The sequence below is a fragment of the Danio rerio genome, chromosome 3, assembly GCF_049306965.1.
Source record: "Danio rerio strain Tuebingen ecotype United States chromosome 3, GRCz12tu, whole genome shotgun sequence".
Taxonomy (NCBI): Eukaryota; Metazoa; Chordata; class Actinopteri; order Cypriniformes; family Danionidae; genus Danio; species Danio rerio.
Window position 1 is genome coordinate 67,186,412 of NC_133178.1, and position 22,143 is coordinate 67,208,554.

General features: G+C 42.0%; 2 protein-coding genes across 18 annotated transcripts; both read left to right on the top strand.

Moving 5' to 3' along the window:
- Nucleotides 1-262: 262 nt before the first annotated feature.
- sco1 (synthesis of cytochrome C oxidase 1) lies at nucleotides 263-7,650 on the top strand. The gene is given in 7 exon segments (NM_001309798.1): nucleotides 263-572; nucleotides 2,400-2,513; nucleotides 2,781-2,871; nucleotides 4,909-5,106; nucleotides 5,205-5,297; nucleotides 5,391-5,506; nucleotides 7,395-7,650. Coding segments are annotated over 7 exon segments (957 nt in total). The 5' UTR covers nucleotides 263-362; the 3' UTR covers nucleotides 7,530-7,650.
- Nucleotides 7,651-8,183: 533 nt separating this feature from the next.
- Nucleotides 8,184-22,124, top strand: znf1024 (zinc finger protein 1024). Of its 17 annotated transcripts, NM_001031844.1 has the most exon segments (4): nucleotides 8,184-8,281; nucleotides 9,497-9,679; nucleotides 12,337-12,836; nucleotides 12,921-15,040. In NM_001031844.1, coding segments are annotated over 3 exon segments (756 nt in total). In that variant the 5' UTR covers nucleotides 8,184-8,281; nucleotides 9,497-9,624; the 3' UTR covers nucleotides 13,122-15,040.
- Nucleotides 22,125-22,143: the final 19 nt, after the last annotated feature.

Here is a 22,143-nt window from a genome sequence, read left to right on the forward strand (position 1 = left end):
TGAATGAATGAATGAATGAATATTAGCGGGTACATCTGCATAAGATGATTAGTGCTTGTGCTGAATCTGTTTTCTGACCAACACTAGCTCTAGATGAGGACAAACGCTCTTCAGCTGAATGTTAACTTCTCCTTCAGCCATGTTAAACCTGGATTTCCCATATAACAACACTGATGCTGGCGCTAGATGTCAACAACATTCAATATCATACACTGCACGCGAAGAAGTCAGCTATCTCTACGTCACTTCCGCTCTCAGTTTCACATCATCCTCAAGCAGACCTCAGATCAGTTCGTGTCAGCGTGACCGTTAATATCCGCGGTTGTATAATCATAACAGCTGATGCCGGGTCAGTGGTTTGTATGCGGGGCTCAGATGGTCACTTCCGCGTAGCTGATGTGCTGACTGTTAGCACCATGAGTTTAGCAGCAGTTTTGGGTTTAAACAGTGTAAGATGTCAGATGTTCAGGTTAGTGTGTGGCAGTAAAACATGTAATGGTGTTTTGAGTCTGCGCAGTGCGGAGGGAAGAGCTGCGCGCGCATGTGCAGTGCGCTCACACAGCAACATATCGGTAGGTCATTCACTTACTACAGTAATAATATTAATAATAATCATAATACTGCAGCACATTTATTGATTTATATGTGATGGAGGAATAATTACTGCGATTTATTTCCAGATGACATCCGCCATTGTTTATGTATTTGTGTCAAAAAACTAAAAGGGGGTTATTATATGCAATTAATGTCATTATATAATGCTTTATATAGTAATGATGTTGATTTATTTAATAATAATGTTGTTTTTAATATTTATTTATGCCTGTGAAGCACTTTGGGTTGGATGTTATGTAGGAAAAGTGCTATATTTGACTGCTATACTGTACATTTAGTGCTATACTGTACTGAAATGCACAATAATTACAGTGTTATACAGGTCATTCACTTATTACAATATTTATAATAACAATTATACAGCACATCTAAGGGTTTATATGTAGAGTACTAATTACTGCAAATTATTTCCAGACGACATCCGCTATTATTTATGTATTTGCGTCACAAATGAAAAGGAAGTTATCAATAATATAGCAATAATGTTTATATAGAAATGATGTTGTTTTTAATAATTGTTTATGCTCGTAAAGCACTTTGAGTTGGATGTTATGTAGGAAAAGTGCTATATTTGACTGCTATACTGTACATTTAGTGCTTTACTGTATTAAAATGTATTATTTTTAATAATTAAAGTGTTATACAGGTCATTCACTTATTACAATAACAATAATACAGCACAGCTATAGAATAATAATTACTGCGATTTATTTCCAGACGACATCCGCTATTATTTATGTATTTATATAAAAAATTATGTTGTTTTATGTAATAATTATGTTTGTTTTTTTAAATATGTTTGTGAAACATAAAATGTATTAATGTAACAATAATAATACAAGTGTTATATGACTTGCAGTTTTGTGATTGATATAAATAATTGTGTTTAATCATTAACAAATGATGGCTGCTATGCATATTTCTCATTTATTGATGGATTTACACCTACTAAGAAGTTATTCAAGGTACTAAATACTAATAAATATAGATATATGCCAGACAAAGTTATATTTGGGGTAATGTGAAAACAAAATACCCAAAATATTTATTGCAATTAATTTTTTTCTGCCACTATTTGTTAAACCACTATAGCTTTTACACATTCGTCAGTATGAAGTTTATATTAATTTACGATATAATCAAATATGTATTTGAATACTTCAGTACAGGTCAGAATAATCATCTGTTGAGCTAAATGAGGAGGAAAACTCATTATTTTTATGTTTGATAATGTGATTTTTTTCATTGAAGTTACTTGATTTTAAATGTTCAGTCTGTGTATATACAAACACAATACTACATTAATAAATGCACAGCACATTTCTAATCATAATACATTTAATTAATCCTCTCCAAGAACTGATTTATGTTCTCTTCATCATGATGACAGCACATAATATTAGACTAGATATTCTTCAAGACACTAGTGTTCAGCTTACAGTGACATGTAAAGGCTTCACTAGGGTAATTAGGGTAAAGTTAGGGTAATTAGGCAAGTCATTGTATAACAGTGGTTTGTTCTGGAGACAATCCAACACTAATATTGCTGAAGGGGTGAATAATATTGAGCTTAACATGACTTTAACACTATTAAACACTGCTGTTATTCTAGCACAAATAAAACACATCAGACTTTCTCCAGAAGAACAAACATTAGAGGAAACACTGAGAGAAATTCTGTTCAACATCATTTGGGAAATACTTGAAGAAGGAAAAAAATCTGCAGCCGGGTGAATAAATCTAACTTCAATTTTATATATGACCTTCTTCCTCTTCTTCTTCAGTTATGGCGGTGTCGGACGGCTCCATGTGTGTCTGTTCTGCACATGCGAACACTTTCCACTCTTCCTCCACCTCCATCATCCAGCGGAGACAAACCCAGCAGCCGGAAGACTGGAGTAAGCTTCACCACAGCTCCTTTATTCAACATATTGTTGATATACATTAATATTTTTAAGTCTGCATGGACTAGAAGTTGCTGAGACTTTCATTTCATTATGTTGATGAGCTTCCAACTGAATATTGAGTAGGGGGCGGGGCTTGTAGTGAACTAACATTAGCAGGGGCAAGGCTAAGAATAAGAGAGGTGTGTAGTGTAATGTGCAGGTTAGTGGTTGACTAATAATTTCAAGCTTAAAAATGGTAATAATGTGTGTTTTCCACAGCCAGTGACATGGAAATCTCTCGCTGTCACGTTTGCGCTGGGAGGAGGCCTGCTTCTAGCAATGAAATACTTCAAGAGGGAAAAAGAGGAATGTAAGCATGAGGGTTCATGCATCTGAACATCCAAATTAAATCAAGTAATACTTCATTAGTAGCCCCTCCCCTTCACCATCAGCACCTCCCCTTTTCAGTAGCCTCTCCCCTTAATCAATAGCCCCTGCCTTTACCATCAACTCCTCCCCTTCGTTAATATTAGCCCCTTCATGAGCAGCCCCTCCTCTTCATTATAAGCTCCTCCTCTTCACCAGCAGCCCCTACCCATCACCATCAGCTTCTCCCCTTAATCAATAATAGCCCCTCCCCTTCAACAGTAGCTCCTCCGCTTTACCAGCAGCTCCTCCCCTTCATCAATAACCCCTCCCCTTCACTATCAGCTCCTCCCTTTCATAATCAGCCCCTTTCTTTTCCCAGTTGCTCCTCCCTTTCATCAACAGCTTCTCCCCTACATCAATAATAGCTCCTCCCCTTAATCAGTAGCTCCTCCCTTTCATCAGTAATAGCCCCTTCCCTTCATCATTAGCTCCTCCCTTTCATAATTACCTTCTCCCCTTCACTATCAGCTCTTTCCTTTCATAATCAGCCCCTTCCTTTTCCCAGTTGCTCTTACCTTTCATCAACATCTTCTCCCCTTCATTAATAATAGCCCCACCCCTTCATAATTAACTCCTCCCATTCATCAACAGCCCCTCCCCTTCACCATCAGCTCCTCCCTTTCATAATCAGCCCCTTCTATTCCCCAGCTGCGCCTCCCTTTCATCAACAGCTTTCCCCTCTTCATCAATAATAGCTCCTCCCCTTCATCAGCAGCTCCTCCTACTAACCAGCAGCTCCTCACCTTCATAATTTTTAACTCCTCCCCTTCATCAGTTTCTCCTCCCCTTTATAATCAGCTCCTGCTTTCCATAATCAGGTCCTCTCCTTCATCTGCAGCTCCTCTCCTTTACCAGTAATTACCCCTCCCCCTCATCATTAGCCCCTCCCCTTTATAATTAGCACCTCCTCTTAATCAGCAGAGTCTTTCCTTCATAATCAGCTTCTCCATTAACAGCTCCTCCTCTTCATCAATAGCCCCTCTCTTTCATAATCCGCCCCTCCCCTTCATCAATAATAGCCCCACCCCTTTCCTCATCAGCTTCTCCCCTTCATTATTGGCTCCTCCTCTTAACCAGCAACTCCTCCCTTTCATTGATATATCATCCCCTTCATCATTAGCTCCTCCCTTTTACCAATAGCCCCTCCCTTCCACTATCAGCTCCTCCCTCTCATAATCAACCCCTTCCTTTCCCCAGTTGCTCCTCCCTCTCATCAACAGCTTCTCCCCTTCATCAATAATAGCTCCTCCCATTCATCAATAGCTCCTCCCCTTCATCATCAGCTCCTACTCTATCTGTAATAGCCCATCCCCTTCATCAGTAGCTCCTCCTCTTCAACAGAAAACTCCTCCCCTTAATCAATTATAGTCCCTCCCCTTCACCATCAGCCCCTTCCTTTCCCCAGTTGCTCCTCCCTTTCATTAACAGCTTCTCCCCTTCATCTATAATAGCTCCACCCCTTCATAATTAGCCCCTCCCTTTTAGCAATAGCCCCTCCCCTTCACCATCAGCTCTTCCCTTTCATAATCAGCCCCTTTATTTCCCCAGTTGCTCCTCCCTTTCATCAACAGCTTGTCCCCTTCATCAATAATAGCTCCACCCCTTCATCATTAGCTCCTCCCTTTTACCAATAGCCCCTCCCCTTCACCATCAGCTCCTCCCTTTCCTAATCAGCCCCTTCCTTTTCCCAGTTGCTCCTCCCTTTCATCAACAGCTTCTCCCCTTCATCAATAATAGCCCCACCCCTTCATCATTAGCCCCTCCCTTTCACCAATAGCCCCTCCCCTTCACCATAAGCAACTCCCCTTTTTAATATTTCAATGTGAATGCACTACTTGCTCTATTTATTCTACAAAATGGCGTAGGATAGTGCCTAAGTAAGTGATTTGGGACGCACCCGCTGATCTTGCCTGCTTATGTAGTGTACATCTCCACACTGACTGATGACGCCGTCACTGATGTGCTTCCGCTGTTGTAGTGTTTGAGAAAGAAAGAACAAAGTCGATAGGGAAGCCAGCTCTCGGAGGCCCGTTTTCACTCCTCGACCACAATAATAAACCCAGCCGGAGTGAGGATTTCCTCGGCCGCTGGCTGCTGATCTACTTCGGCTTCACGCACTGTCCAGACATCTGCCCTGATGAGCTGGAGAAAATGATCGAGGCCGTCGATGAGATCGGTAATGTATTAGCATGTTTATAAACTCACGCTCAGGGTTGATTTGCACGGTTCTTACGGCAGCCCCGCTAAACAAAAGACCCTGCTGTTTATGTGCAGACAACATTGACACTCTCCCAGACGTGACTCCGCTCCTGATCAGCATTGACCCGGAGAGAGACACCCCTGAAGCGCTGGCAGCTTATGTTAAAGGTGAGCAGGGTCATCTGTGTTCCTCTGCATGTGCTGTGAGTTTGGTATGATTGAGAGTGTGATTTCCTCATCGTGTTTGTGTTCCACGTGCAGATTTCTCCCCCAAGCTCATCGGTCTGACCGGCACGACGGCCCAGATTGAGCAGGTGTCCCGAGCCTACAGAGTTTACTACAGCCAGGGCCCTAAAGACGAAGACAACGACTACATCGTGAGTGTTTACTGTCTACATACATACTGTCTAAAGTTCGCTGTGATTGGCGGACCCAGTGTGCTGTGATTGGCTGACTCAGTATGCTGTGATTGGCTGACTCAGAGCAATGTGATTGGCCGACCCAGTGCGCTTTGATTGGCCAACTCAGTTTGCTGTGATTGGCCTACGCAGTTTGCTGTGATTGGCCACTCCAGTTCACTGTGAATTTCCGATCTAGTTCACTGTGATCGCTGTGACCCAGACCGATGTGATTGGCCGGCATAGTGTGCTGTGATTGGCTGACCCATAGCGATGTGATTGGCCGACCCAGTGCACTGGGATTGGCCAACTCAGTTTGGTGTGATTGGCTGACCCAATGCGCTGTGATTGGCCACTCCAATTCACTGTTATCAGCCAACCCAGTGCGCTGTGATTGGCCACCCTAGTTCACTGTTATTGACCGACCCAGTGCGCTGTGATTGGTCGACTCAGTTTACTGCGATTGGCTACTCAAGTTCACTATGATTGGCCGATGTAGTTCATTGTGATCAGCCGACCCAGTGCGCTGTGATTGGCCAACGAAGATTGCTGTGATTGGCTGACCCATTGTGCTGTGATTGGCCGACCCAGGGTGCTGTGATTGGTCACTCAAGTTCACTGTGATTAGCCGATGTAGTTCACTGTGATCAGCTGACCCAGTGCGCTGTGATTGGCTTACTCAGTTTGCTGTGATTGGCTGACCCAGTGTGCTGTGATTGGCCGACTCAGTTTGCTGTGATTGGCTGACCCAGTGTGCTGTGATTGGCCGACTTAGTTTGCTGTGATTGGCCACTCCAGTTCTCTGTGATTGGCCGACCCAGTGCGCTGTGATTGGCCGACTCAGTTTGCTGTGGTTGGCTTGACCCAGTGTGCTGTGATTGGCCACTCCAGTTCTCTGTGATTGGCCGACCCAGTGTGCTGTGATTGGCCGACTCAGTTTGCTGTGATTGGCTGACCCAGTGTGCTGTGATTGGCCGACTTAGTTTGCTGTGATTGGCCACTCCAGTTCTCTGTGATTGGCCGACCCAGTTCTCTGTGATTGGCCGACTCAGTTTGCTGTGATTGGCCGACTCAGTTTGCTGTGATTGGCCGACTCAGTTTGCTGTGATTGGCCGACTTAGTTTGCTGTGATTGGCCACTCCAGTTCTCTGTGATTGGCCAACCCAGTGCGCTGTGATTGGCCGACTCAGTTTGATGTTATTGGCTGACCTAGTTGCTGTGATTGGCCACTCCCGTTCTCTGATTGGCTGATCTAGTTCACTATGATCAGCCAAGCCAGTGCGCTGTGATTGGCCAACTCAGTTTGCTGTGATTGGCTGACTCAGTGTGCTGTGATTGGCTGACCCAGTGCACTTTTATTGGCCATTGCAGTGTGCTGTGATTGGCTGACCCAGTGCACTTTTATTGGCCATTGCAGTGTGCTGTGATGGGCCGACTCAGAGTGTTGTGATTGGCAGACCAGGTTCGCTGTGATTGGCCAGTCCAGTTCACTTGGATTGGCTGATCTATTTCGCAGTGATCGGCCGACCCAGTGTGCTGTGATTGGTCAATCAGGTGAGGTGTGATTGGCCGACACGATGTGCTGTGATTCCAGTGCACCGTGATTGGCCAAACACCGTAAGTGTCTGTCAGTAAAATGGCTGTAACCATTACAACAACTCCTGTTCGCAACATGTTATCAGTATATTCACTCACGCTAGCAGTGTGCTGATCATGCTAAAAACACACCAGAAATCAGGCTAATTCCAGCTAGCATATCGTTAAACATGTTAACAACACGCTAATTCATGCTAATAGCTAATTTGTTTAATATAAAGTAGTCCACTAGTCCCCTGAGCCTGTCCTCATGCGGTGTGTTTTCCTGCAGGTGGATCACACCATCATCATGTACCTGGTGGGACCCGACGGCCAGTTTCTGGAGTATTACGGACAGAACAAGAAGTCCTCGGAGATCGCCTCATCCATCGCATCCTACATGAGGAAGCACAAATACGGCAAATGAGGACATTACTCCTGTCATCAATCATATTTATTTTCAGAGCCACTCTGCTGGAGCATTCCCCGTTTCCCCATACTGCAGTGATGTTCAGAGCGTTCACATTCAATAAAGTGTCTTTGGGTTGATCTCCTGTCACGCATCGTGTGTTGAACTCTCTCATGCTCTTTAATTCCGCTGTGGCGACCTCAGATTAATAAAGGGACTAAGATGAAAAGAAAATGAACGAATGAATGAATTTGTGTGAACTACCCCTGTAAGTCTAGCATAACATATGCAAAAATTCTTAAATCAAGATGCATTTTGTAGACTAGCAGAAAATATAGTCATTTTCAGAGTCAAAATTAAGTTTTTTCTTTAAAAAAAAAGCAAAACAAGATAAATTAATACATGTATAGTAAGAAGCGTCTAATTTCAAAGATTAAGTCAGAAAATACACACACAGGTTTTGGATATAGGCATTTCACAAGACAATTGGACCCAAAACACTTTATAATAAGTACACTCTCTAAGCTAATCACTGTATTCCACTAAAACGTTGGTATATATTATTTTGAAAAAGACAAATAATCTTCTGATCACAAGAGTTTCCCCTTTTGTTGAGAGACTGACATACAGGCAGCCAATCAGCTTTCTCTGATCAGCGCAAACACCCCGCCTACGGCGCTCAGTGTGAGGCGGAGAGTGCAGAGCTTTGCTGTTTGCTGTTGAATTGCTTTAACTCCACTTCTGTTTCGGGTGTTGTGCGTCTATTCAAAGTAAGTGTATTATATCTGACCTTTGTAGCGTTCGCAGATTTGCTGCAATTATCTTGCGGGTTGAACTGCTTTAACATATGTGCTCAATGCTAATATAGTCTCTTGTTTTTAGCTCGATGCTAGGCTGTAAACACTTCTGTAATGCGTTACTCACGGGTTATCTGGCCACCTTTCATTTGTGTCTCCATCTCATTCCTTCACTAAGTGCTTGTTTCAGAGGTGTGTTGTAAACAACTTCCCAACAAACACATCTGTTACAGCGTAGAAATGTAAGACTGGAGAGGCCTGTAGCAGCTGAGGAGATCTGGGTTTACTACATTTGATGCTGGGTTATTTACATATTGACTATTCTGCATATGAGAAGTAGACCTAAGAGTGTTTAAATACTGTTTAATATTGATTATTGATCTTTTTAACTTAATATCTGCTTGTGTAAACTTTGAAGAGAAATAAATCTATAACAATTAATATAATCAATCTTTATTTCATAGGCTAATAACATTGTTACCAAAACGTAAATAAAATCAGCAAAAATATAGAGAACATTAAACAGGTTATTTAGTTTTAATAGCATTTTTAAATAGTTTTTGTTTTATAAATGTTTAACGTTGTTGCAAATGCTTTTATTTAGCATTAAAACAGAATGTGGGATTAGTATAATAGTATAAAGCACTTAATAATGAATGTATTACAGTATTGAGAGATAACTGTAGGCAATCAGAGACATGATCACGCTGCACACATGAGATGTAGAATCGGCCACTCAACACTTACACACATATTTACTGAACAGGGAAGAGAAACCTATGTGTAACTTGTGTGAGAATATTTTGATGGTGAAACATATTTTAATAGAGTGTATATTTGTAAATGATATTAGAGAATGTTTTTATTCAGGAAATATTTGAAGGCAAATGTTTAAAAATGTGTTTTCTGGAGGAATTGTACAATATTGATCATTGATCAGACTGAAAGAGCTTATAAGACTTTATCAGTGTTGCTGTTATTTGTGTGTTTTTAACCAATTAATGATGTTTCAGAAACAGTTATGATCATCAATTATATATTGAATATTTAATACAAGTGTTGTCATGAATATAGCCAGTGCTGCTGTAATATAATACATAATTTAAGTGAACCGGATATGTTAATTAGAACAAGAATATAACTTAAGTATTTTTAATTATGACAGATTTGCTCCTCCTCCTCCTCCAGTGAAGCTCCTCCTCCTCCAGTGAAGCTCCTCCTCCTCCAGTGAAGCTCCTCCTCCTCCAGTTCAGCTGTAAACACTGTGATATTCCCATCAGGCTCCAGTGAAGAGTTTATTGAAGGACAGCGAGAACATGAGTGATCCAGAACCCTGCAGAATTAAACATGAAGACACTGAACAACAAATAGGTTGGTGTTTATTCCTGATTCTTAAACATCTTTTTGTATTTTGTTGTAAATTTTGATGACACTGTATTCAACACAAACTGTGCTACAATGATGGGCAAGCAGCACCTGTGTATGTGTTACTTTTGAAAATAATACGGATATGCATGTTTTTTTTACATTTAAAAGTCACAAAAACTAAAATGCAGATTTCAGCGCTAAGGATTTTGTCAGGCCAGTGGTTAAGGTTTTTACTTAAACTGCCAAAATTTGGCCCCACCATTCATTCATTCATTTTCTTTTCAGCTTAGTCCCTTTATTAATCAGGGGTCACCACAGTGGAATGAACCACCAACTTATTCAACATATGTTTTACATAGTGGATGCTCTTCCATCTGCAACCCATAACTGGGGAACACCCATACACTCTCATTCACACACATACACTACGGACAAGCATACCCAATCCCCCTATAGCGCATGTGTTTGGACTGTGGGGGAAACCAGATAGATAGATAGATGCAAACACATGTGGGTGTAGAAAGTATTTCTTATTGTTCAGCACATTATCAACAGATTTAATAGTTTGCTAGTCTTCTCTGCTCACCGAGATCACAGCATTTATTCGACAAAGATACAGTAAATGGTATTATAATATCTGTTTTAATGTAAATTTAAAGATACAGTGGGGTTAGAAAGTGTTTACCACTTATTGCTTTATTATTTCTTGCGCCGGATGGTTTGCCAGAATATCTTTGGGGCCGACTGATAGTCTTCCTTCATGGTCTCCCCAAACTCTTCCCAGGCCTGTAGCCTATTTTTATTTTTATTTTTTGCTTCGACAACCGTACCGACAGCAGCACACTTGGCCTGTCGGTACTCATGATCTGCCTCTGGAGTCCTGCAAGCCAACCAAGCCCTGTAGGATTTCTTCTTCAGCCTGACGGCATCCCTTACTTCCGGTGTCCTCTACCGGGTTCATGGATTGCCGCCCCGACAGGCACCACAGACCTACCGGCCACAGATCCTCATGGCTGCGTTAACACTGGAGTCAGAGAACATGGATCACTATGTCTCCATGTCTCCCGCCTCCTTGGGGATCTGTTCAAAGCTCTTCCCAAGGTGAGAGTTGAAAATCCCTCTGACTTGAGGTTCACAATACCGCAACCCTCACAATACGCTTGGGCATGCCAGTTCTGTCCAGCTTTCCCCCTTGCCATTGTACCCAACTCACCACCAGGTGGTGATCAGTTGACAGCTCTGCCCCTCTCTTTACCCGAGTGTCCAAAACATAAGGTCGGAGATTAGATGATGCCACCACAAAGTCATTCGTTGACCTTCGCCCTTGGGTGTCCTGGTGCTACATGTACTGATGGACACCCTTATACTTGTACATGGTGTTTGTAATGGAAAAACTATGATTAGCACAGAAGTCCAATAACAAAACACCACTCAGGTTCAGATCAGGGTGGCCGTTTCTCCCAATCACGCCTCTCCGGGTATCACTGTCATTACCCACGTGGGCATTGAAGTCCCCCAGTAGAACAACAGAGTCTTCAGTCTGGGCACCTTCTAGCACCCCTCCCAAGGACTCCAAGAAGGCCGGGTACTCTGCACTGGTCTTTGGCCCGTAGGCACAAACCACAATAAGAGACCTATACCTGACCCGAAGGAGCAGGGAGACTACCTTCACGTTCACCAGGGGAAACTCCCAACACCCCCAACAACTCCTAACTCCCAGCACATGGTGGTAAGGTTGGGGAACTATAAGCAAGCCCACACCAACCCCCGCCTCTCACCGTGAGCAACTCCAGAATAGAAGAAAGTCCAGCCCTTCTCAAGAAATTGAGTTCGAGAGCCCAAGCTGTGCGTGGAGGTGAGCCCAACTATCTCTAGTCTGTACCGTTCCACCTTTTGCAAAAGCTCAGGCTCCTTCCTTTCCAGTGAGGTGACATTCCATGTCCCAAGAGCCAGTTTCTGTGCTGAATAGGTTGTCGTGGTCTCAAATATCGACTACCACCTCTTCCACAATGCACCATCTCCTTACGGCTTCCCTGTGGGGCCTGCAGGAGGATGGTCCCACGTCACTCCTTTGGGCCGGACTTAGCCCGGTTTCATGGGGTAAAACCCGGCCATCACGCGCTCTTATACGAGCCCCAACCCCTGGCCTGGCTCCAGAGCGGAGCCCCAGCTGCGCCATACCAGGCGACGTTACGGTCCTTGATGTTATTGTACTCATAAGGGTTTTTTTAACCGGACTTAGTCTGACCTGTCACCTAAAACCGCTTTGCCTTGGGAGACCCTACCAGGGGCATTAGCCCCCGACAACATAGTTAACCTGATGTTTCAGATAATCAAGCAAATTTAAATGTTATTTAAATGTACCAAAAGTAACGCATTGCGCAGTTTTGAAATTCTGTGTTAATTATACAGACATTGTACTTAAATGACAAAAATGACTTCGGGTCATTCACGTGAGAAGCCGCTTAAATGTGCATACAAATAATGGACCCCAGAGGGTTAATATGATAAGATCAAACTACATGTACAATTTTTTTTTTACATAAATGTGCATCAATTGGCAGTTTGTGTAGCCAGTGTTTTCAGTGTCTTTTCACTTCAGCTCATGATGAGAGTTTCTATGACTTACTAAAAACCAAACCTTTTTTCATTTATTTCAGACCTCATTGAAGAGTATGAGGAGATTAAAGAGGAGGAACATCATGTCAAGATTGAGGACAATCATTTACAGACTGATGGTATTTTGAAAAAGAAAAATAAGAATTGTTTTACCTGCACTCAGTGTGGACAGTGTTGTGAAGGAAAGGCCAATCTTAAGATTCACATGAGAATCCACACTGGAGAGAAACCATTCACCTGCACTCAGTGTGGCAAGAGTTTCAGCCAATCATCATCCCTTAATAAACACATGATGATCCACACTGGAGACAGACCATACACATGCACTCAGTGTGGGAAGAGTTTTGGCCAATCATCAAATCTTAGTAAACACATGCTGATCCACACTGGAGAGAAACCGTTCACCTGCACCCAGTGTGGGAAGAGTTTCAGCCAATCATCAAACCTTAATCTACACATGAAGATCCACACTGGAGAGAGACCATACACATGCACTCAATGCGGGAAAAGCTTTAGCCAATCATCAAACCTTAATCTACACATGCTGATCCACACTGGAGAGAAACTTTTCACATGCACTCAGTGTGGGAAGAGTTTCAACCACTCATCATCCCTTAATAAACACATGCTGACCCACACTGGAGAGAAACCATTCACATGTACTCACTGTGGGAAGAGCTTTAGCCAATTATCCAACCTTAATCAACACATGAAGATCCACACTGGAATACGAGAGCATATGTGCTTTGAGTGTGAGAAGACTTTTATTACAGCTAGAGAATTGAAACGGCACCAGAGGGTTCACACTGCTCGCGTGTACCGCTAAACACAATGATGGCAGTTGAGAGAAGAACAGTTTCATAAACATCCTGCAAACAGCACCACTGCGGCACGTCTCACCTTTACAGCGTTTAACATTTGCTGTGGACAGCCTATTCTTCTGTCCTGTGTTTGCTTCTTTATGCCCAGTTCACACTGTCAGGTCTTGTAGTAGATTGACTTGCACAGAAGAATTGTTCACCTGAAAAATAGAAATGTTCAATGTAAATTTCAATTTCAAACAGACTTTAGATCCTAACACTTCCTCATGTTCACAGGTTGCATTTAGTTATTAAAAAAACAGTAAAATTGTGAATGCCAGAAAAATTGTTTGCTGTTTATCTGGGGCCGGGTCACAGGGGCAGCAGTCTTAGCAGGGAAAAGTAGACCACCCTCTCCCAAGAAACTTTCTCCAACTCTGTGGAGTTCCCAGAGCCTTCCTATTGAGCAGAGAGACATAATGCCTCTCCTGGGTCTTCCCTGGGGCCTCCTCCCTGAGGGACAAGCCCAGAACACCTACCTAGGTAGTAGTCTAGGAGGCATCTCCTAGACAGAAGCTGCTGCTCTACTACTGAGTTCCTCCCAGGTGACAGTTACCCTATATCTTTGGGTACGTCCTGCCATGCTGCGAAAAAAACAAACTTTGCCCGTTTGTATTCGAGATCTTGGCCTTTCACTCATGAACCAAAGTTTATGACCATTGGTCAGAGTAGGATCTTAGACTGACCAGTAAATTGAGAACATTGCTTTTCCCCTCAGCTCCTGCTGCTGCTCCACCAATCTGCCTTTCAATTTCATCTTCCATCCTTCCAAAAACTGGAGATGGCAAGCCACCTCTTCTAGTCAAGCACCATGGCCTCGGACTTAGAGGTGCTGCCTGTTATTCCTGCCTCCTTTGCCATACTCTGCAGCAAACCATCCCAGTGCATGCTGAAGGTCCATGTCCCATGAATCCTAAAGGACAAGATTATCTGCAAATAGCAAAGATGAAAAACAGATGATGATGAACAGAACTACTGAGAAAGAGTCTCGCCGGCATCCAACATGCACCGGGTACAAGTCTGACATATTGCTGGCAATGTGACCCAAACTCCTGCTCTGTTCATACAGGGACCGGACAGCCCTCAACAAAGTGCCTCCAACCCAATACTCCCAGAGCACCCCATACAGAATCCCATCTCCAACTTCACAAAACACATGTGGACGGGTTGATCATACTCCCACAAACCCTCAAGCACCCTAGTGTGGGTATAGAGCTGGTCCAGTTTTCCACAGACTGGATAAAGTCTGCATTGTTTTTCCTGGATCTAAGGTTTAACCATTAGCTGGATTCTCCTCTCCAATACTCTGGCATAGACATTTCCAAGGAAGCTGAGGAGTGGGAATTTATTTGTATTTTTTCCCCTTGTAGTTGAAACACCGCCTCTGGTCCCCCTTCTTATTAGTGGGAACCATCCCAGCTACCCAGTCTAGAGGTACTATCCCATAACAGTTCATCAAACTGGACTTGGCTCAGTCAGAAGCACCGCTGAAAGCCTCCATCATCCAGGTTCAGTTTCTGTAGGAGTTTATGAGCTCACAGAGCTGGATGCACCTCTGGAAGGATGTAGTGGACTCAGACACGGCACTTAACGTATCGACGCTGTTTTTCAGCCTTCTTAAAGCACATAAACACTGTTCTCTTCTTCATAAAATCCATGTTAGCCATTTAGCTATGAAGCTAGAGTCACTGGGCAGACAGAAGCCCTGCCCATCACGCGAATCCGCGTCTGTTCTGAAGTGAATTTGATGCGCACATGAAGCGAGTAAACTCAAATGTTCACGTGGCTATTTATGCGCAATTTATCCATGCGTTCTGTGTCTGGTGTGAACCAGCATAAGAACTTCAAATGTTTTTTATAAACATGAGAAGATTAAAGGGTAGCTAAATCTCCAACACTATTCTTTAAATCATCACAGTGTCCTTTCCTGCAATATCTGAATGTATATTCTGTGCTAAATTCTTTATTGATATCCAGTCCTTTGTAACGGTGGACACACACAAAATAAAAATGAAATATTTACACCTACATAAGTAACCCGAACAGTATTATATGTCTTAACACACAAAAAGAAAAAAATATATATTCTGGTGAGGTTTGAACACGGGTGGTGGCGTTGTAACGCAACGTGCTGACCACTGGACCACTGGAGTCTGAAATAAAAAATTAAGTATTGCACTGTCACTGTTTATTCTCCCCTTTTTGGATTTCTGATCAAGTTAATGTCAGATTTATTAATGTAGTGAATCATCTAAGTTTTATTGAGCAGGTGTAATATTCATTAATATTATTTATTCTAATTCTTATTTTCACCAAGGTGCCGCTGTTTGGGGTCGAATGACCTGCAGGCTGCATTGTGCTCACGGGGCTGCAAGATATAAAATTATGAATAAAAATTAATAAATTAAATTAATAAATGAATAAAAAGAATGAGGCTAAAGTCGAATAAATAAACAAAGTGCGACTGCTGAGAGTGCAAGCAGCTAAAAACACCGACCCTGGCGGCCGAAAAAATGGACTGGTCCACCGGGAATTCTCCCGATTAGCCAATCCGGGCCTTGTTATTGGCCTTGACTTGGGTCTAAGATGAACTGATAATTCTATAAATGTATATTATTGTATTCTGTAGAATGGTCATAATTAATATTCATGCTAAATATTTCTTAAGTGGTCTTAGTTGGGTGCAGTAGGACTGGCAGGGTTACATTAGCGTATCACTCCAGTTGTGTCTTTCCATTGTTTTCTAGCTACATTTAGGATTGTTTGCTGTTATTTATTTAGAATAATAATTGTATAACAATATTAATAACTTTATTTATAATCAATATAAATATATTTTTAATCATCCCATTTCTGGTTTTGTCCATATTTCGCCTAAAGTTGGGTGTGTGGGTATGGGGTGGTTCACCCAGGGTGCTATTTAAGCTAGCACTGCCACTAGCAGCAGTCGTTGCAGAAGAACAGAAACAGCGGAGCATGTGTTAATCAAGTGTGAAGATTATAGAAGAAAGAGAAACCAGATAGTTAGAAAGTTAGGAGATTTATTTGAAAGTTTATATATATATATATTTATATATATATATTTATATATATATATATATATATATATATATATATATATATATATATATATATATATATATATATATATATATATATATATATATAAATAATGTAGAGTTATCCTTGCGCTCATTTAGGTCTCACACTACAACACAGTAGGTGGCGGAACTGCACCTTAAGCTGGTTTACCACCCGCCATCAAACCAGGAAGAAGTCAGAGGCGGAGAGTGCAGAGCTTTGCTGTTTGCTGTTGAATTGCTTTAACTCCACTTCTGTTTCGGGTGTTGTGCGTCTATTCAAAGTAAGTGTATTATATCTGACCTTTGTAGCGTTCGCAGATTTGCTGCAATTATCTTGCGGGTTGAACTGCTTTAACATATGTGCTCAATGCTAATATAGTCTCTTGTTTTTAGCTCGATGCTAGGCTGTAAACACTTCTGTAATGCGTTACTCACGGGTTATCTGGCCACCTTTCATTTGTGTCTCCATCTCATTCCTTCACTAAGTGCTTGTTTCAGAGGTGTGTTGTAAACAACTTCCCAACAAACACATCTGTTACAGCGTAGAAATGTAAGACTGGAGAGGCCTGTAGCAGCTGAGGAGATCTGGGTTTACTACATTTGATGCTGGGTTATTTACATATTGACTATTCTGCATATGAGAAGTAGACCTAAGAGTGTTTAAATACTGTTTAATATTGATTATTGATCTTTTTAACTTAATATCTGCTTGTGTAAACTTTGAAGAGAAATAAATATGTAACAAATAATATAATCAATCTTTATTTCATAGGCTAATAACATTGTTACCAAAACGTAAATAAAATCAGCAAAAATATAGAAAACAATAAATGGGTTATTTTGTTTTAACAGCATTTTTAAATAGTTTTTGTTTTATAAATGTTTAACTTTATTGCAAACGTGATCCAGAAACAGAATGTGGGATTAGTATAATAGTATAAAACACTTAATAATGAATGTATTACAGTATTGAGAGATAACTGTTGGCAATCAGAGACATGATCACGCTGCACACATGAGATGTAGAATCGGCCACTCAACACTTACACACATATTTACTGAACAGGGAAGAGAAACCTATGTGTAACTTGTGTGAGAATATTTTGATGGTGAAACATATTTTAATAGAGTGTATATTTGTAAATGATATTAGAGAATGTTTTTATTCAGGAAATATTTGAAGGCAAATGTTTAAAAATGTGTTTTCTGGAGGAATTTTACAATATTGATCATTGATCAGACTGAAAGAGCTTATAAGACTTTATCAGTGTTGCTGTTATTTGTGTGTTTTTAACCAACTAATGATGTTTCAGAAACAGTTATGATCATCAATTATATATTGAATATTTAATACAAGTGTTGTCATGAATATAGCCAGTGCTGCTGATATGCCATTAAAATATAATACATAAATAAAGTGAACCAGATATGTTAATGAGAAGAAAAAAGTAACTAAAGTAATTTTAATTTTGACAGATCTGCCCCTTCTCCTCCAGTGAAGCTCCTTCTCCTCCAGTGAAGCTCCTCCTCCTCCAGTGAAGCCCCTCCTCCTCCAGTTCAGCTGTAAACACTGTGATATTCCCATCAGGCTCCATTGAAGAGTTTATTGAAGGACAGCGAGAACATGAGTGATCCAGAACCCTGCAGAATTAAACATGAAAACACTGAACAACAAATAGGTTGGTGTTTATTCCTGATTCTTAACAGTGTTTTTACCATTTGTTTTCAATTTCCATGAGCGGCAGTTTCAGAAGAGAAGGCAGTAAAGCAAAAAGATGGCTAGAGGTGAGCGATCACTCGACGCAGAAGTATACACCAGGCTTTAGAATGGGGTCATGAACACTCACCTTAAGTCAGGCAAGTGTTATTGTGGAACTTTTGTGACCTCTTGAATTAGTCTCGGGGTAATTTTGATCAGCCACTCATGGGAAGGTTCTCCACTGTTCCATGTTTTTGCCATTTATAGATGATGGCTTTCACCACAGTTCGCTGCAGTCTAGAGCTTTAACTAAACAGGGTTTATTTTACATCAATGTGCATCATTGCCAATGTGTCCAGTGTCTTTCACTTCCGCTTTTGATTTTCTATGACTTAATAAAGCCTTAAACTTTATTTCAGACCTAATTGAAGAGTATGAGGAGATTAAAGAGGAGGAACGCCATATCAAAATTGAGGAAAATGATCGTTTACAGTCTGATGGTGATTTGAAAAAGAGAGACAAGAATCGTTTCACCTGCACTCAGTGTGGAAAAGGCTTTGGAAGATCAAACAATCTAAAGTGTCACATGAGGGTCCACACTGGAGAGAAACCGTTCACATGCACTCAGTGTGGGACGAGATTCAGCCGATTACAACACCTTAATCAACACATGAGGATCCACACCGGAGAGAAACCATTCACATGCACTCAGTGTGGGAAGAGTTTCAGCCAAACATCACACCTCAATACCCACATGCTGATCCACACTGGAGAGAAACCACTCACATGCACTCAGTGTGGGAGGAGTTTCAGCCACCAATCAACCCTTAATCTACACATGAGGAGCCACACCGGAGAGAAACCATTCACTTGCCATCGGTGTGGGAAGAGTTTCAGCCACTCAACAACCCTTAATAAACACATGCTGATCCACACTGGAGAGAGACCGTACTCATGCACTCTGTGTGAGAAGAGTTTTAACCAATCGTCATCCCTTAAACTGCACATGATGACCCACACTGGAGAGAGACCGTTCCCATGCACTCAGTGTGAGAAGCGTTTCGTCCAATCATCATCCCTCAAACTACACATGATCACCCACACTGGAGAGAAACCATTCGGATGCACTCAGTGTGGGAAGAATTTCAGCCACCCATCAACCCTTAATAAACACATGACGATCCACACTGGGGACAAATAAGCCACGTGCACTCTGCTTATCCACTGTCGGGCCAGGGCGTTCATCCTGCGAGGCTTAGTCAATGGCCCAGGAGGTCGAGCAGTGATGTTGAAATGGTCACATTTCCACAGTAAGGGCAATAGAACCCTGCTGCCAGACCACCCCCTGAATCCAACATCACACAACCCGCCCAGTCCAGCAGCAAGACGTAAGTCAAATCAGAATCACACTGATAAGTTGCACCACTGCATCATCACGAAGCGATCAAATAATTTACACTGTACGACAGTAAATTACATGTATTTTCATTAATTGTATTCGTCTAACTGAAGGCGTCACCCATAATCTAAAACCACAGGACTTTTCCGCCTATAACTCTGTGGCAAAGTATTCTAGAGCCTAACACCAAACACTCGCTGCCGGCAGCTAGCTCTCTGCAACCCTCACATGGTCGCCCACTAAAGCTAAGCAGGGTTGTGCCTGGTTAGTACCTGGATGGGAGACCACATGGGAAAGCTAGGTTGCTGCCCGAAGTGATGTTAGTGAGGCCAGCAGACGGCGCTCAACCTGCAGTCTATGTGAGTCCTAATGCCCCAGTATAGTGAAGAGGACTCTGTACTGCTCAGTGAGCGCCGTCTTTCGGATGAGACGTTAAACCAAGGTCCTAACTTTCTGTGGTCGTAAAATCCCTGGATGTCCTTTGAAAAAGAGTATGGGGTTAAACCCTGGCATCCTAACCATCCCCAATTGGCTTCCTCACTCTGTCTCCTCTCCACCAATCAGCTGGTGTGTAGTGCGCGGTCTGGCGCAACATGGCTGCCGTCACGTCATCCTGGTGAATGTGGATCCCCCATTGTGTAAAGCGCTTTGAGTGTCTAGAAAAGTGCTGTATAAATGTAAGGAATTATTAATATTATTCAACCCAAATGCGCCAGGGAGCCCTAAAACATCTCAAGATTTCCCCCCTAAGCTATGACAATTAATAGGTAGCCTAATTCTCCTTTACTTAACAGAATAATGTTAAGGGTGTTGATGTCGTGGACATGCGGCTGTAAACTGTAAACATTAGAAAGATCCTAAGCAAAAATGGTGTGGTGGTTTATGCAGTATCTTCATCTGAACAGTAGCTATATGACTTTTACTCTATGCATGGCTTGTATGCAATTGCAAAACTAGTGAAATGGACCCAGATATTCTCTACCTGACTTAGACAAACTCTGCCCTTGCTTTCACCCCACCCCAGCTGGCCCGCTTTGGCTCAAGGCATTCAGCGGGCCAAAAAAGCCTGGCCAATAGCCACATTTCCAATATTGTACCTGAAGCGAGCATGCCAGGGCCAGTCTCGTTTCCACTGTCACTTCCGGGGCCTGATCGGGCCAAAGCGGGGCTACCTCGGGATCAGCATCTGGCCTTTTTTGGATTGCCAAAGAGAGCCAGCTGGGGGCTTCAGGTCGGAGTGAAAGGAGAGGCGGAGTGTGCCCGAGTCTGGTAAAGATTACGTGTCACCATTACACCAGTTTGTTACTTGCTCTTATGTTCTGAAACACCTTCCTTTTCTTAAGATAACTGAATAATATGCAGCATCCCTAAATTATTCTCTTAAATAAAGGGGAATTACCTACTAAGTGTCATATAGCCTAGGGAAAAAACAATGCTTTAGGTCTCTCCGGAGCATTTGGCTGAATGTTTGACGGTGTTTATCAAAACGAGGCTGTTATAAAATACATTTTACAGCGAGTTATTAGGCCAGGGGTCACCAATCTCGGTCCTGGAGGGCCGGTGTCCCTGCAGGGTTTAGCTCCAACTTGCCTCAACACACCTGCCTGGGTGTTTCAAGTATACCTAGTAACACCTTGATTAGCTTGTTCAGGTGTTTTTGATTAGGGTTGGAGCTAAAATCTGCAGGACACTGGACATCCAGGAACAAGTTTGGTGACCCCTGTATTAGCGGAACATTTCTGTGGTGTTATATTATGGATGGTTCTCTGGGTCATCCCTCCGGCAAGACCTCTCGATGCACGATGCGAACAGTCGATCGGTGAGTAAATAAATATAATGAATGAAAACACACAGGCCTGTGCCTATAGACATTTTCTGTACTGTAACGGGTCATCTGTTTGTTTGGGTTGTCTTCATTTTAATGCTCTCGTGATGATGTGATGGTGTGCTTTACCTGCCTGATTCCTGCTGAACTGGACGGGTTGTGTGACGTTTGATTCGGGGAATGTTTTGGGGTTGGGGTTTGCATGACGCGCTAGCCTGACAGTGGAAAAGCGACATGATTTCAGCCCCACTGCTCATTTTTCCGGGCTATTGGCATGGCCTGGCCCGATAAAAGCTCTGGCTCACGCTGACCTGACAGTGGAAATGCGGAACATGAGCTGAATAAGAACCATCACTGGGAAGAAGCTACACATCTAAGATGGCGGAGCTCCGGGACAGTTAGTTTGCAGAGTACCAGGGCCTAAAGTTTGGAAAATGTTTAATGCATATTTAACATAGAATTTTTTTTTACTTGTTTTGAATATCAGAGAGTAAAAACTATTTTTTCCCCCAGTTTTGGAGAGTTTAAATCATGTTTGGGACATTTCATATGCTGCAGAACAGTTGCAGGATGACACTGTTTGTCTGTAATAAAATATAAAACATTCAGAGTATTTTAAACGGACACAAATGTGCTGTCCACGTATGTAGACACTCTGGCCCCAGGAGGTTAAGAATAAAAAGATGTCTCGTATAATGAATAATTTGTTGGTATTATTAAAATGTTATATTCATAAATTTAAATTATTCAAAATTCCCCCAAGACTAGTGTTGTTTAACGAAGAATGTGTGATATATTTTGTTAGTTTTTTGTTATTTTATTTATTTATATATGTTTGTATTATTATTAATGAGGATGGAAAGATTGTGAATATATGTAAATTTATTGTTATTTCAGTCTAAAAAGTGTTAATGCCTTTGTTACAGTTCAAGCATTGTTAAATAAAGCACAAAGATTGAGCAAGTTTGTGATTTAGTGGAGA

What these genes read in the sequence shown, in the direction of transcription:
- znf1024 (XM_073943494.1), top strand. Translation starts at nt 9,625, where the DNA reads ATGAGTGATCCAGAACCCTGCAGAATTAAACATGAAGACACTGAACAA. An exon ending in AGACACTGAACAACAAATAG is followed by an intron (nt 9,680 to 12,336) that starts GTTGGTGTTTAT and finishes CATTTATTTCAG; the next exon opens with ACCTCATTGAAGAGTATGAG.